Source organism: Eleginops maclovinus, chromosome 18 (assembly GCF_036324505.1).
Source record: "Eleginops maclovinus isolate JMC-PN-2008 ecotype Puerto Natales chromosome 18, JC_Emac_rtc_rv5, whole genome shotgun sequence".
Taxonomy (NCBI): Eukaryota; Metazoa; Chordata; class Actinopteri; order Perciformes; family Eleginopidae; genus Eleginops; species Eleginops maclovinus.
The window spans coordinates 15,234,495-15,248,426 of NC_086366.1; the positions used below are offsets into that span (position 1 = coordinate 15,234,495).

The 13,932-nt window shown below is 40.2% G+C and overlaps 1 protein-coding gene across 2 annotated transcripts in view; it reads right to left on the reverse strand.

The window, feature by feature from the left end:
- plch1 (phospholipase C, eta 1) overlaps positions 1-13,932 on the reverse strand; it is a 51,679-nt gene continuing 37,747 nt past the window's right edge. For both annotated transcript variants that reach the window (XM_063907632.1, XM_063907633.1), the window contains 13 exons: positions 12,571-12,726; positions 11,761-11,823; positions 10,549-10,646; positions 8,765-8,862; positions 8,482-8,661; positions 7,552-7,659; positions 6,965-7,089; positions 6,705-6,789; positions 6,111-6,257; positions 5,621-5,700; positions 5,421-5,480; positions 4,561-4,948; positions 1-3,781 (listed from right to left, as the gene is read on the reverse strand). In XM_063907632.1, the coding sequence (XP_063763702.1) occupies positions 1,077-3,781; positions 4,561-4,948; positions 5,421-5,480; positions 5,621-5,700; positions 6,111-6,257; positions 6,705-6,789; positions 6,965-7,089; positions 7,552-7,659; positions 8,482-8,661; positions 8,765-8,862; positions 10,549-10,646; positions 11,761-11,823; positions 12,571-12,726 (4,293 nt within the window). In that variant the 3' untranslated portion in view covers positions 1-1,076. The remainder of the gene's footprint in view (positions 3,782-4,560; positions 4,949-5,420; positions 5,481-5,620; positions 5,701-6,110; positions 6,258-6,704; positions 6,790-6,964; positions 7,090-7,551; positions 7,660-8,481; positions 8,662-8,764; positions 8,863-10,548; positions 10,647-11,760; positions 11,824-12,570; positions 12,727-13,932) is intronic.

Sequence of the window (13,932 nt, forward strand, 5' to 3'; positions counted from 1 at the left end):
GTCCTCCGATGAGCAAAATTACAAAGAGAAAAGGATGGCGTAACACTGAAACAATTTTTAAAAAATCCTCACCTCCACGCTTTACTGTAGTGTCTGTTTTCTTTAAGTTCTGATAAAATTCAACAACTATTTCCAACAAGGGCTTATTTTTGCAGTCTGTATCAAAGCAACTATAAAATAAAATAAAAACTTCAACTTCAAATGTTAATCCTATTTCTTTCATATTTTAGAAATCATGGAAAACACCAAGTCCAAGCATGGAAGTTTATGTAATTGCAACTAATACAAACACGCCGATGTCCTCCGTTTATCCAACTCTTTCTCTGTGCAAATGTTGGGCGATGCAACATCTATTGTATAAATTTGTGCATAGTCATGCTTGACATGTTCACAGGTGACATGCACAAACATAAATGTACAGTTAGAGTTTGTTCTCAACAAAAACCGATCTCAGATTAAAAACAATGACAGAAATGTTAACACAGTACACAATTAAAGGAATACCACTAAAAAGAGAAGGAAGACTTACATTTTATCTTTGAAAGGAGGAACCCCATCTATTAAAAGTAGCTGTTGGATTATACAACACATTCACATAATACATAGAAAGACATTCCCTCTCTTTTCTTTGCTTCATAGTCAATTTACACATTTTTGACAGTACATCACAGGGACTAAGAGAACACATATCTGCACAATCAGTCTAGGAAGCCATTTGGAAGGAAGTTAAAGTCCCCAAGTACATACACATCAAGCAGAATATAAACAATACACTGCCAGACTAGAAAGACCATTCACTATTGAATAGTGGACATTTCATACAGGAAATTCATGCTGTCAGATCCAACCCTGGAATACATGTGAGGTCTCACTTACATTGAACAGACTGTATCTTTCTCTAGAAAAAGCCCAGGTTAAGATTTATTTGACAGTTATAATGAAGACCTACTGGTCTGTGAACTTTAGAACAAACAACGGGATGTATTTATTTCCTTGATCTTCTGGCATTTGGTGTAATTGAAAATTATCAAGAATCATTGTTTGATTGTTAACCTAATTTAAGGTCATGGTCAGAGTTACAGTCTAAGCAGAAAGTACACCTCCGGCTCTGACGCAGAGTGATTTGCATCACCAGGTGGAAGTGAGTCATCTGTATAGTACCGATCTCCATAATGATCCCCGTTTCCATAACGTAATGAGGTACAGGCTCCTTCAGGAAGTCCCCTGTCCTCCAAATGACCAAGGTAGCCTGCTATATAAGAACCAGTGGAGTGTCTGTTAGCTGGTGGATTCTGTGAGGCTGGTTTATTCCTCAATACCACTCCACCAATGCTGGAGGTACTATTGATCATCACATCTGCCCTTGGCTTTAGAGCCTCTTGCTGTCTTTCGCGAGCCCGACTATTGATGTGACGCACTCTGCTTTGGCTCCGTGAAGATAGGCGCCGGGTAAGTGGTGGAGGTGAATCATCTATATCCCTAGGAACAACAGGAGCTACACTGGTTGCCTGTGGCTGTGACAGTGGGGTGTTTGCTGCCTGACACAACTGAGGAGGCCGGGGTCTATCTCTGTCACTGTCATCCACTTCTAAACTGACCAACTTACGGAGCTGTTCTGTAAGTGGATCACAAGACTGTGATTGGAAAGTTCCCTCTCCCATGGCGCCAATCCTCTTTTGCTTCCTCATATGGGGAGTGATAAAACTACGGCTAATTATGTGGTATTTGCTCTGGAAGTTGCAAGATATGTCTTCAGAGGTCAGGTCTCCAAGGGACTTGGACTTGCATGGGCTGGGGGCTTTGGGGTCTATTGTACCAGACTGCGGTCGAGTTGATAAAGGGCATACATTTAAATGAAGAGATTGCCTGGATTCAGGCTGTGACTGATGCTTTGTAGTAGCAGGCGAGACCTTATGGCTCACCGAATGAGTTGGTGTGTATGATTGTGTTAGACTTTGGCAGTGTGGCTGGGTGTTTTGAGAAGACTCTGAGGAGGGGGTAATGCAGTCATAGTCCAGATGGCTGTACACTGCATCGCAGTCTGAAGAAGGGAGATATAGGCCTCTGTCTCTACTGATGTTTGTAGACAAGACAGATTGGCCAGGGAGACATTCAGAAGAAAAGAAACCAGTATGCCTTACTTGCTCCATCTCCATCTGTTTATACCTTTGCCAATCTTGATGAGGCCGGTTTGGTATCTGGCTGCCACTATAGCTCATCCGTTGTTTGGAGGAACTGCTGAAGTCTCTGCTGTTGTTAAAGGCATCAGAATTGTTTTGAGATACCGGGAAGATGTTCTGACGCAGCGGACTAGGATTGGAGGCTCTGCACTTGTATGGTCTGTGAAGCTGGGAGTTGTTCTGGTGGTTGGGCAGCTGATAGGAAGCTTGATTAATTGGGGAGGGACACTGTGAAAATGCTTGCGAGGGGTACTGCTGTTGAGGATAGCAGTGTGACGAAGGCTGCCTTTGTTGGTAGTAGTTGGGAGTGGACTCATGGTTTTCGTAAATAGCCTGTCTTTTGGTTGGACTTAGTAGTCCCTCCAGTTGGCTACCATTTCTTGGCGAAGTCATAATGTCCAATGGATCCTCATCGACATTTATCTCTACTTCTGCAAAAGCAATCCCAGCTGAGTCATGGAGGAACTGGAATTGGTTGTTGTTTACTGAGGAGCTATTGTACCTTTTAGAAATACCCTGCTCTATCTCTGGTACTAATGCTAGTGCTGGGGGATCATACACTTCCTCGTATACACTTTCCTCTGCCTCCTCAATTTTTTCATTGCCAGCTCGTTTTCTGTTCATATCCTCCCAGCTCACATTGTGCCCTTTCTTTGAACCTTGGACAAACTTTGCTGGAGAGGACCCCAAGCTGTTTGAGGATGTGCTCTCCCCAGCGTCTGCCTGAACATGGACCGTCTGTTTGCGAAGGTTGTACACCGATACAGGCAACAGCACTTCCTCATCCAGAATGGTGTAGACATCCTCTAGCTCTGCAGTTTCTGGGCTGGACAGGACAGCTTGAGCAAGTGCATCTGCCTGGGAAATCTTACGTGGTGAATGGATTTCATGATTCGTTTTTTGAGCTACTTTTTGGGGACTTGTTAGGTGTTTCCTGTAAGAAGTTGCAGTACTTGTATTCAGAGGAGTCCTTAAATCTCGCAGCTCTTTAGGAGTGGTAGGCCTGATGTTTGAATGACGGAGAGGGGTATGATCATGAGATGATGTGTGTGAATCATTCTGTGCAACAGTGCTTTCAAATTGACCAATCAGAGCAGAAATAGAGCCACATGTGTCTTGCTCATTGTCCAAGGACACAGCATCAATGAGTCTGGAGATGGCGCTGTCATGCAAAGAGCTGGGACTCTTCAGATTGCAGTCCCCACTGATAGGAGAAAGAGGGCGCAAAGAGGAGGGGTTAGAGGAAAAGGATGCAGAGATCAAAGGAGCAGATGTGACTGTTGCGCTATTTGATGATGTTTCTTGTTTATCTGATTTCAATGGGCTGTTCCAGGAAGGTGAGACGCAACACTTTCTCTCTTCTCTCATTGAGATGTTGTTCGCTTTGTTAACTCCACTGTCTTTGGACTGGTAATTGGCATATTCCTCTTCCTTACTCCCTTCTCTTCCAACCAGATAAGAAGCCTCCTCTGATTGGTCAAATTCTTTATTTCTTTTGATGTATGTCTTAGAAGGGGAAGAGATGTTTGTTTGAATAGAGAATGACGATTCGAAGAAAGGCTCCAAAGAGGAAGACCTGGGCCTGTTGAAGGGGCAAACTCCTGTGGACACAGATAATTGAACAACAAGATTAGTATACATAGGCTGATATAATTTGATGAAGAACATCAAGCCAACCACATTTACATGAAAACAATTAACAGTCCAGCCAATACAAGGCAATAGCAATACACAGACAAATGGATCACCAAGTACGACTGTGAAGGGAAGCTGGAAAATGAGTTGTTTTTTTTTAAATCCATGTTTGTGGACAACAGATTAGGAAAGAGATGATCTCATGGGATTGGTTTGATCAAATGGGATCAAATGACACAGCAATATACTTCTCAGACCACTTTTGGACAAAATACACTGGGAGGACGCAATACTGGTATGTTTTGGACGATGCAACCGTCAGACAATAGGTATTTTAGATTACCTGCAGGAATATCCTAGTCAGTTCTCTACTATAAAGAAGCACAACAAATGAAGATGGGACAGAAAACGCATGTTAAGGTACCGTGGAGAAAAGGCTGTTAAGTCAGTTCACATGGTTACTGTGCATGATTTTTACATAATTGTAGCAGGATACGAAATAGAAATAAATTAGAATATATACGTAGAATATGTTTTGTCCAACAGTTTAAAGAAATGACTTCAATAACACAGCATAACTGTTACCAAGGCAAATAAAGACAGTTACATAGTTGTTGTTGGTGTTACATAATGAAACACACGTTTTACAAAATCCCTATGCTGATAGAAATAAGATTTTTTTTTAATTTGCTTCATTCAAAAATACTTAATTCTTTGACTGCGATGATGAAAGAAAAATACCCACCAATGCCTGAGTCTGAGCCAATATCATGCAGTTCCTTGTCTGGAGAGCAGATGGATAATTGCCCTTGCATAAGCCTGTCTAAGGGCATGGAGATAGGTCTGTGGGTGAGGGGGACTCGTGGCTGGAAACGCTTCTCCACAACTCCTTCCTTCCCTGACATGCCCTCTGCTCTTGCTTCTGCTTCCGTGCAGTTCCTTTGGTCTGAAATTGAAGCCTCTGACTCTGACAGCCCCATTTTTGTCTTCTTCCGTCCCTTTGCTGGGGCACTTGCTGTGCGTCGCAGAAGGTGATCACTGATGGAGCGTTTCCGAAGGCCACCTGAGTTTGTATCCACTGAGGACTTTGATGATCGGCTAAACAAACCTCGGATACCTCGCAGCTGATGACCCTGAGAGCAAGAGGAATAGACCAGAAAAAGATATGAGAAGTGGTAAATATATATAATATTTATAAACAATATATATATATATATATATATATATATATATATACCATATATATATACCATATATATATACATAGACTTAACACAACTTTAATGTTAATGTTCACAGCAAACGTTAACCACATGCTTTTAAATGTGTTGCCTATAGATGGCACCCTTACTCCTGAAGTTACAACCACAAACAATATGAAGGAAGCTGGTGAGGATTATGCATGCATCTTTGGTGGAGAGAGTCAACCACTGTGATTTATTTTATAAATAAAAATGACCTGATCAGAAATCTGTATGACTCAGTTAATCAATGTCACACACACACACAAGTCATTGGCGATACAGCAGGACACCAAACTGCAGTTTTGCATCATGCAATGCTGTTTCATGCAGCACCAAACAGAGCCTCAGAGCATCAGGATACCTTGTTAGATCCTAGAAAGTGCATTATGGTAAAGCTGGGGTTCAGGACTAGAGGGCTCCACTAAAAAGACAAAGGATTGAGCTTAAGCAGAAGGATGTGTTGAGAGGAAATGCATTTTTTTCCCCTGTTTAACTCAACTCAGTTGTGAAAAAGGCGTTTCAGGGGGAATGCTACAAGAAAACAGGCTACACAGCACTTACCTTTCCATAGACATCATGCACTGACACATGCACAAAGATGGAAGCCTCAGTCAGCCCCTCCAAGTAAACATGTCTGTAACCTGTTGTTGGAGATAAAGGGAGAAACCATGTGAGTGAGAGGGAGTGATTAAAGCGCAAGTCAAAGAAAGAGGTCAGCTGTTATCAGACTGGTGATTGTATAGAAGGTGCCTGAGGAGGGGGCATCAGGAGTTCATGGATAACTCTGATGGATGTAAATAACAAAAATAACTGACCAGGCCACAAGTCTTTTAGTATTCGTGATTCATCAAACACAAGACAATGTGCCCCACAACCATAGCTATGACCATGGGAAATCATTTGTATATGTGTTAGTGAGTCTGTGCATCTCTTTGTGTTAAATAGCTAACTATAATAATTATAACTGCCAGTAAATATTATGTACCACTAAAGTTATACACATACAAAAAGTTATTTTTTTCCCTGAAAAGAAATACCATATACCACATACCAGGCATCAGGCTGCTGAAAGCAACCGTCCGCTGTCCAATAAAGTCCCGTCCAATTGGGTCATGGTCCCATACAAGGAAACGCACCAAAACTACCTCAGCCATGTGAAGGGTAAAGGACAGAGTCTCCTCCCATACTGGATTAAAACCTGAGGAAAAAACACACATGGTATATGTTCATTATAATCATGAATCATGAAAAAATATGAAAGATGAAAAGATGAAGTTGGTGGTGGTGATGTATTTCATGGATTAATGCTCTGAAAAATAATCTCATAATTGAGCTCCCAGGGCTCAATAACCTTTCCAAGAGGAGGTTTCTCCCTTTCCCCTGCCGGGTGCCCTCATCTGTGTGGACCAGTTAGGGGTGACACCAGCAAATCCATTTGTTCTGCTTCCTTTATGCTTCTAATGACATGGTTTCATTTCTCTTCAGTATTATTTTTTTAGAAAATGATGGTACTAATTATAACATAGGTAAGATGATTATTTTTCACGTATTGTTAAGATGTGAAAATAAATAAAATAAAGACTTTGATTTGATTTGATTTAATTAGTGGTGTGATGCTGTTCATGTTAATCTGTGTGTGTCTTACCGTTATCATCAACCACTCGTGTTTGTTCCTTGCAGCAATCGATGGGCAGTCCGATGATCTCTACTTCGACGAATGGATCAATAATCTGATGGAGGAGAGAGGGCAACAAAAACATTAAAATATTTTATTTTTTAATGCGGGATATATTTCTGATTAGAGCAAGTTGAACATGACTCAGTAGTCAAGCATTATAGTGCTTCAGTGCATGTGTGTGAAAAAGACAGATGGAGAATTTGTCTGTGTGACTGGGGTGTTTATACCTCTCCACGGTCACCCAGCATGGAGTCTGGTGGTTTAGGCAACTGCTGTCCACTAATGATCTTGAGGATGAGTTGCTTCTTGGGGTAGGCTGGGAGCGGGTCATCACTGAATGGGTTGAAGGAGCCTGCAGGGAATGAAAGATGGCAGAGCAAGATTGATTTATGTCATCAGTCAATCCTTAAATCCAATCCTCTCTCTTTGAACTCTTAGTTCTGGTTATATGCAATATGTATATATAAATGAAGGGTGAAACAGATATAGAGACACATTTCTTTAACTGATTAGATTATACTAACATGAGAGGCTATAGTCTTTACAGAAATATAATGTTCAACAAGCATTGCATCGTCAAAATTGTGCAGCAAGCTGGGGCTTTGTTCCTAGTTGGATCTCTATCACAAACAGTATAACGTTACTAAAATGCAGATTAGATAACAAGGTAAGATCTACTAATTGTGTACCAGTCTTAAGTCTTGTGCCCTATTGCGTTTGAATTTTATTTCTCGGAAATATCACATGTTGTAGGTTCATTGATTTGTATGTATTAGTGCTTGTTTGTGTGCATGTGATTTATTTGCCGCAGTACCTTTACACATGGGAGGAGGCTTGAGAACGTAGCCAATTCCTCCATTAACCATGAACTTGGATCTGTTGAGCTGCATCATCCTCCCCTCCGTCTGGTAGTTAAGAGCGACTGAAATACAAAGACAAACACTTATTTAGATACAATGTCGCTAAACCTCATCCTGCACATCATTTTTTCAAATGCTATCCAAAAATTCTACAGTGAACATAAACTGTGAAAATCAGTCAAGGTGCTCGAGGCAAACATTATATGAGGAGATTGATTTGTCACTTATTTTTGGTTTGTTTATTTATTCATAAATTCATTGAACTAGCTGTGTGTGAATACAACCATCAAACCTTCATGAGCAAAAACAGATGAGAAAGATAAATGATAAAAAATAAAATGTAACAAAAGGATGAATCACAGGTGCTTTAAAGACAATCTAGTTCAATGTTTCATGTTTTTATCCTTTTTATTCTATTATTATAAAGAGACTTCTGAATTTAAAGCAATAGCACAAGGAAGGAATTCCCTGGACATCCTGACTTTAGTAATTTTTGCACAAAGTAAGAATATTTGGTTCTGACTCTTTTTCATCAGTTTCTATTCTTTTATTCATATATGTATTTCTCCTAATCACAATTTCTTATTCCAACTATATACCTTCCAATAATATCACACATACTCAATCCCACAAAACATGCAAATACATGCAGCACACACACATATCTAGCACGACTGAGTTAGTGTTCACACTTATACCAATTAGCCTCTGCACATATGACCACTGGTAAACGTGATACGTGTAAATGAAGTGTGTGGTGTGCTCTGATTCATCAGTCCAAATGTAATGACATGAATGTGGCTAAAGGGAAGACTCCTGGTGTTTTCATTAACAGACAACTTTAATACAAGTCAAAAGTGTTGAGAGACAGACAGCTGTCTTACCCAACTGACAGCCCACGTTCCAGTAGAACTGGGGGTTGAAATTGGACGAGTCGATGCGATAGGCTGAGGGATAAATCCTTGACAGCTGCCTCTGGTTAAAAGCCAGGAACTGTTCGGCTCTGTGATTGACCAGAGATTGCGCTCTGGTCTCGCTGAAGGACAGAACGTCACCTGGAGTACCTGAAAAGTAACATGGGTTAGGGATGAGAAAATGTCTTTTCCAAAAAGATTGCAATGTCCTTATTTGTTTGTGTGTGACGGTGACAAAGCTTTGGTGTTTCACCTTCATTTAGGCACTCCTGTGAGGCAACAGAGTTGGTGAACACCACCAGGTTTGACAGATCTCTACTCAGTTTCATCGTCTTCCTCTTCCTTCCACCCCTAAAACAATTGCCAGATGACAGAAGACAATTGCAAGAGAGGATAGAGTAGAGTGAGTGAGATCATGAAAGATATATGAGGCAGGTAAGGTAAGAAGACACACTCATATACCTGTTTAAGAATTTAGTGGCAAAAGCCAAGCAAGAGAGGATTGTCCATAAGGGAGGCAACTTGCAAACCCCAGGACAGAGCATGAAAGGCAAAACGCCTAATAGGGACCAAAGCGCATGCAGTGCAACAATATACAACTTCACACACACATGCATACAAATCTTGCACAAAGACAGTCTGTCAGTCACATAGCCACTCAGAGGCATGCTTGTAGGATCTGCACTGTGACATGCATATATGAATATGCAAACAGAAACTGAGAGAACAAAGGGAGACGAAGGCTTTATACACAGGGAGTGACAGAGGGAGGAAAACACAGCTGGATTTCCATACTTCTTACTCAATGTTCACCCACAGAGAAAAAGGGGAAACAACACGGTAGACGAATAACGTGTGTGAAAGAGAACTGTTTAAGCTGCAGATGAAAATGGGTTAAATTAGATTTTCTCCACCTTCATTGGAGAATCGGATCAGTTTTTATAACTGTGAATGGGACAGAGAGCATTGATTCCGACAATGCTGATTTGAGTCTCTTTCATATGTGAATATCCACTGTGTGGCAATAGAACATGCATCTCAATAATGATAGCTCTGAGAGAGCATGTGTGGTATTTGTGTTGCTAAGATGCCAAAAAAATTCTCATGAATCCATACTAGTAGATCAGGGAAGATGGAGGATTGCAGCAGTAAAGGTTTTCAGTGTAGGAACTGTGATGTTGAATAGTGGGTGCAATTCACTGTAATACTGCATAGTTGTAAAGTACAATTTTGAATATTTTTCTCAAGTATTTCCATATTTGGCTTCACGATCGTCATATATCTCCATTACAGTTTATGAATTATTTATTATTTAGTCGTTTTATTTTTAGGAGGGATTTTGAGTAATTGCTTTTGTCTAATTGGATTAAATACAATAATATCCAATAGAAACATATCCAGAGGTTCATTTGCATAATTGGCACTTTTACTCTTAATACGTTCAAGTCCCTTCAGTTGCCAGTTCCTATGTGTACCATATACATTCAGCAAAATGCAAGCACAGTGTGTGTTGCTTCTTTTACTAAATAGCTTAACAATTTTAGTCACTGAACATAAGAATGGTTTGAATATAAAACCAAAAAAAATAATGATTCAAATAAGTAGTCATATCAGAATAACTAATGCAGTAAACACTGCTTCAAACCACCGGGGCTGCCTTTCATCAAGACTTAATTTCATTGATTCTGTTCGATCTGGCTTGGTCTTTGGTCCTATGCACTTGAGGGTAACTTTTATAAAGTGATCTGATAAATCAAAATAGTCCAAAAGGATACAATATTTAATGTAAGAAGGGAGTCATGAATGAGAAAGGCTTGAAGAATAAACACAGTTTCAGTTATCTGTGAAAAGTGATACATAAAAGTAAAAGGGGTCAAATCCAGCCTTCCCCTTCTTGCAGTCAGTGTAAGCTGTAAGCTTTAACTCCATCATTCATTCCTATATACAAACACAAATGAATGTTGAAGAACCATCAACCACCAAACCTCCCAGTACTCAGTGATTGTCAGTGTTTTGATAAAGCAGTTCAAAGGTCACCTGTTGAACTGTCCTCCGGCCTCCCTCCTGTTTCCAGTCTCCTGAACATCATCCTCTTTGTCCACGCTTTGGCATGACAGCCTGGATTTGGAGTGTCTCTGAGCAACGGACACACACAGGAATATATAAACAAGCAAACAAAATACAATGAAGGTTTTATCACTGGCTGGAGAGCAGAAAGGCATTGCCTATATCCTTGTCTTCAGCTGAAATCCTGATAGTGTTTTAAATACACATCATACATGACACCGCCCACACACAAACTCACAGTCAGAGTTTGTAAGTGGACAAGGATGGTTGATAGTGTATCATAGTATGTGTTTGTATTCGATTCATTGGGAGTATTGTTATTGTAGTAGCAGTTTGAATGTGTGGTTGTGCACGTTAGTGGGTGTTTTAGGTAAAACACATGTAATTATAGCAAGTGTGTATTTGATGAAGTGTACTTTTTTTTGTTGAGAGAAGCAACATCTCTATTAGGCTAAAGTGGAGTTGAGGAGAGGATGAGGGTTGCAATAATTACAGGTTTTAGGCTGGATGCCAACAGATTACATGCAGCCTTCACATCTACACACACACACACACACACACACACACACACACACACACACTGTATTTTCACACACACGTGGGTGGACGCATAATATGCAAAGAGGGAGGCTTTAAAGAATGAGCAGGAGATGTGAGGTTGTAGAGGAAGGTAAAAATAAAGCAAATGGATAGAGGAATACATTCTCTGTGGGAAATAACCATGCTGAATTATGACATTAAACATTGATATGCTAACCTATATTGTCATGTGAAATAATGAAAAACACACACTACAAACGTACCATAGAAAGGATCTAAATCACGACTGTACATGATTAAGATCTGCATGTGTAGTTCACAGGAATGCTATGCAGTGTGGAATAGGAAGATAAGTGTGGCAGTCTTAATTATGGTCCTGCTACCTACTAGAGGCGGAAGATAACACTACATAGGGTGGTAATATATGCTTATGTTTATGTCATGGTATCTGTATCTACAGGAGAACAGTGAGGAGAATTTTCTTTCTTCTTCCAATAAGTGAAGATCAGCATATGGGACACATCCTAATCGCATGTTTGAAATACGTATAGTGGGCAGTTTAACTCGCAACTCACATTAGCCATGTCAGATCTCACACAAGTAGATTAAGAATCACACCAACTCTCTTTCCATGCTCCTCACCTTCTGTTTGAGCGTCGTGAGTAAGGATCTGCTTTGAGATTTCTTCAGAACTCCTTTGGACCCCTAGAGACAAGAAGAACATATCCACAGTTTTATATGTATGTTTGGGTGTGTGCTTGTTTACTATATTATGTGTGGATCATTTGATGTGCATCTAATCAAAACCACATTAGCACCCAGCAAGACACCTAAACCCTGAAGCTCAATAGCTGGAGGGGCTGCATCAGAAATCAGCCAATAAAGCACAGCTATGCTGAAAAAATGAGTGGGTGAAAGAGAAGGGAAAAAAATGTGAAAAAGGGAAATTACAGTGGGAAAGACCGAAAGGACTGTCTTGAGAGACAGAATGAAGTAAAGGGGATCACCCACAAAGAAAGAGTAGAATAAAGAGAATAGGAAACCCAGATGAACACCCACCACATAAAAATGGATGTCAGGAAACTGAATCTTCTAAAAATAGCATTAAGAAGCAAGCAGGGAAATTAAATATTAAGTAACACTGCAGACATTTAGTTCACTCATCACTTTCAGTCTGTTTTGACATGCTTTAGATAAAACACACAGCAGCCTCCTAATACTGGCCCGAGGAGGTCCTGCTTGACTCACTATTTATTATAAATTCAGTGCATGTGTTTGACCTGTGAGTGGCGCATTAACCAGCCAAACCCTTTATTTTCTCCCTTTCCCTTCGTGACTAATACCATGGCCTAGTTTTACATTCCCCCCCCCCCCCTTTACTCTTTCTTCTCCTCATCTGTTGAAGAGTATTAGTCTGCTCCATATGCAGCTCCACATGTTGCCTTTATGTACCTGCCGCAGGTTCTTCTGAAGGCCCTGATGCGTAGCTCGGAGCAGAGCACGGATGCTGAAACTGTCTGTGTCTTCCTTGTCTCCGATTCGAGATTCTTTCAATAGAGAGTCCAGTTTCTTTCTGATGTCGGACTCTACCTTGTGATTACCGTTTCCCTGTGAGAAATAGAAGGAAATGTATTAAGAAAGGGAATAGCTAGGAAGTAAGCGAGGCATACGAAAATGATTGTTTTAAGGTGCAAGGACACATACATTAACAGCAAGTGATACAGAGCAGTGTGATTTTGGACACTCATTATAACCCATGCAAAATCATCTGACACTAGGCTGCAGTACCAGCAGCATCACCTTTTGCAAAAAAAGAAACTAGAGAAGCAGTTTAAAAATTACAGCAGTAAGAATACGGATGTGTGCCACCTACTGTACAGGTAAAGCAAATAAAAACAACATTTTGACTCCTGAACCACCTGAGTGTTACCAGTAACACATCCAGCTCACACAAGCTGCATTGCCTTTCCCTTGATTATCTAATATGCACAACAGTTGCACAACAATATGTAGTTTAGTTTGTGGTGAGGTGTAAGTAGACATTTCTTGTTTTTTTGGCAACTCAGTAGAAGAAAACAACGCTAGCCTACATAAGTGACTCTTTTTCCACAGCCTGTGTGTCAGTGTTGGACAAAAGCTATATCATACTATAAATGAAATGTTAGTGGTGACTGCTGTGAAAGCAAACTGGTTTAATGAGTGCAATACAAAACCTCTCATCAGTGGAAACCTGCCACCACCATTTCAAAATGGCAATGATCATCCAAAGTGGCATCTGCGCATCATGCCTCCAGCTAAATGTTAGAAGAATGATGCCATATTGAGTTACACAACGGAACCATCTGGAGAATAAGTGAGTGTTTTCCTGTTTTAAATGTAGTGAGGAAGACCCTGGCACTACTGTATCATGGAATAAATAAACAGGATTAAAGATGACTATTAAAAATGGCACAGCTATCAATTAAAAAAAAACAGCCAGATTAAACGCTTGCATTGACTTATTATTTATGTCTGCATCATTAAGCTTTGATCATTCCCAAATACTACTGCAATGATGATCAATAAAACTTTACAAGTATAGCATAACTACCCAATTACTGAAGTCATTACACAAAGCACAACAATGTCATTAACATCCCATTATCCCATTACTGTTTGAGGAGCCTCTATGTGGGGGACGGGGTTTGACTTGGGATAAGATTTTGTTGACTCATTCAAATGTTTAAGTGCTTTCTGGTTTCAGAAAAACTGAATGAGGGCTCTGTGACAGGTAAATAAAAGGAATAGTGCAGCTGTTAACATTTAGGAGCACAA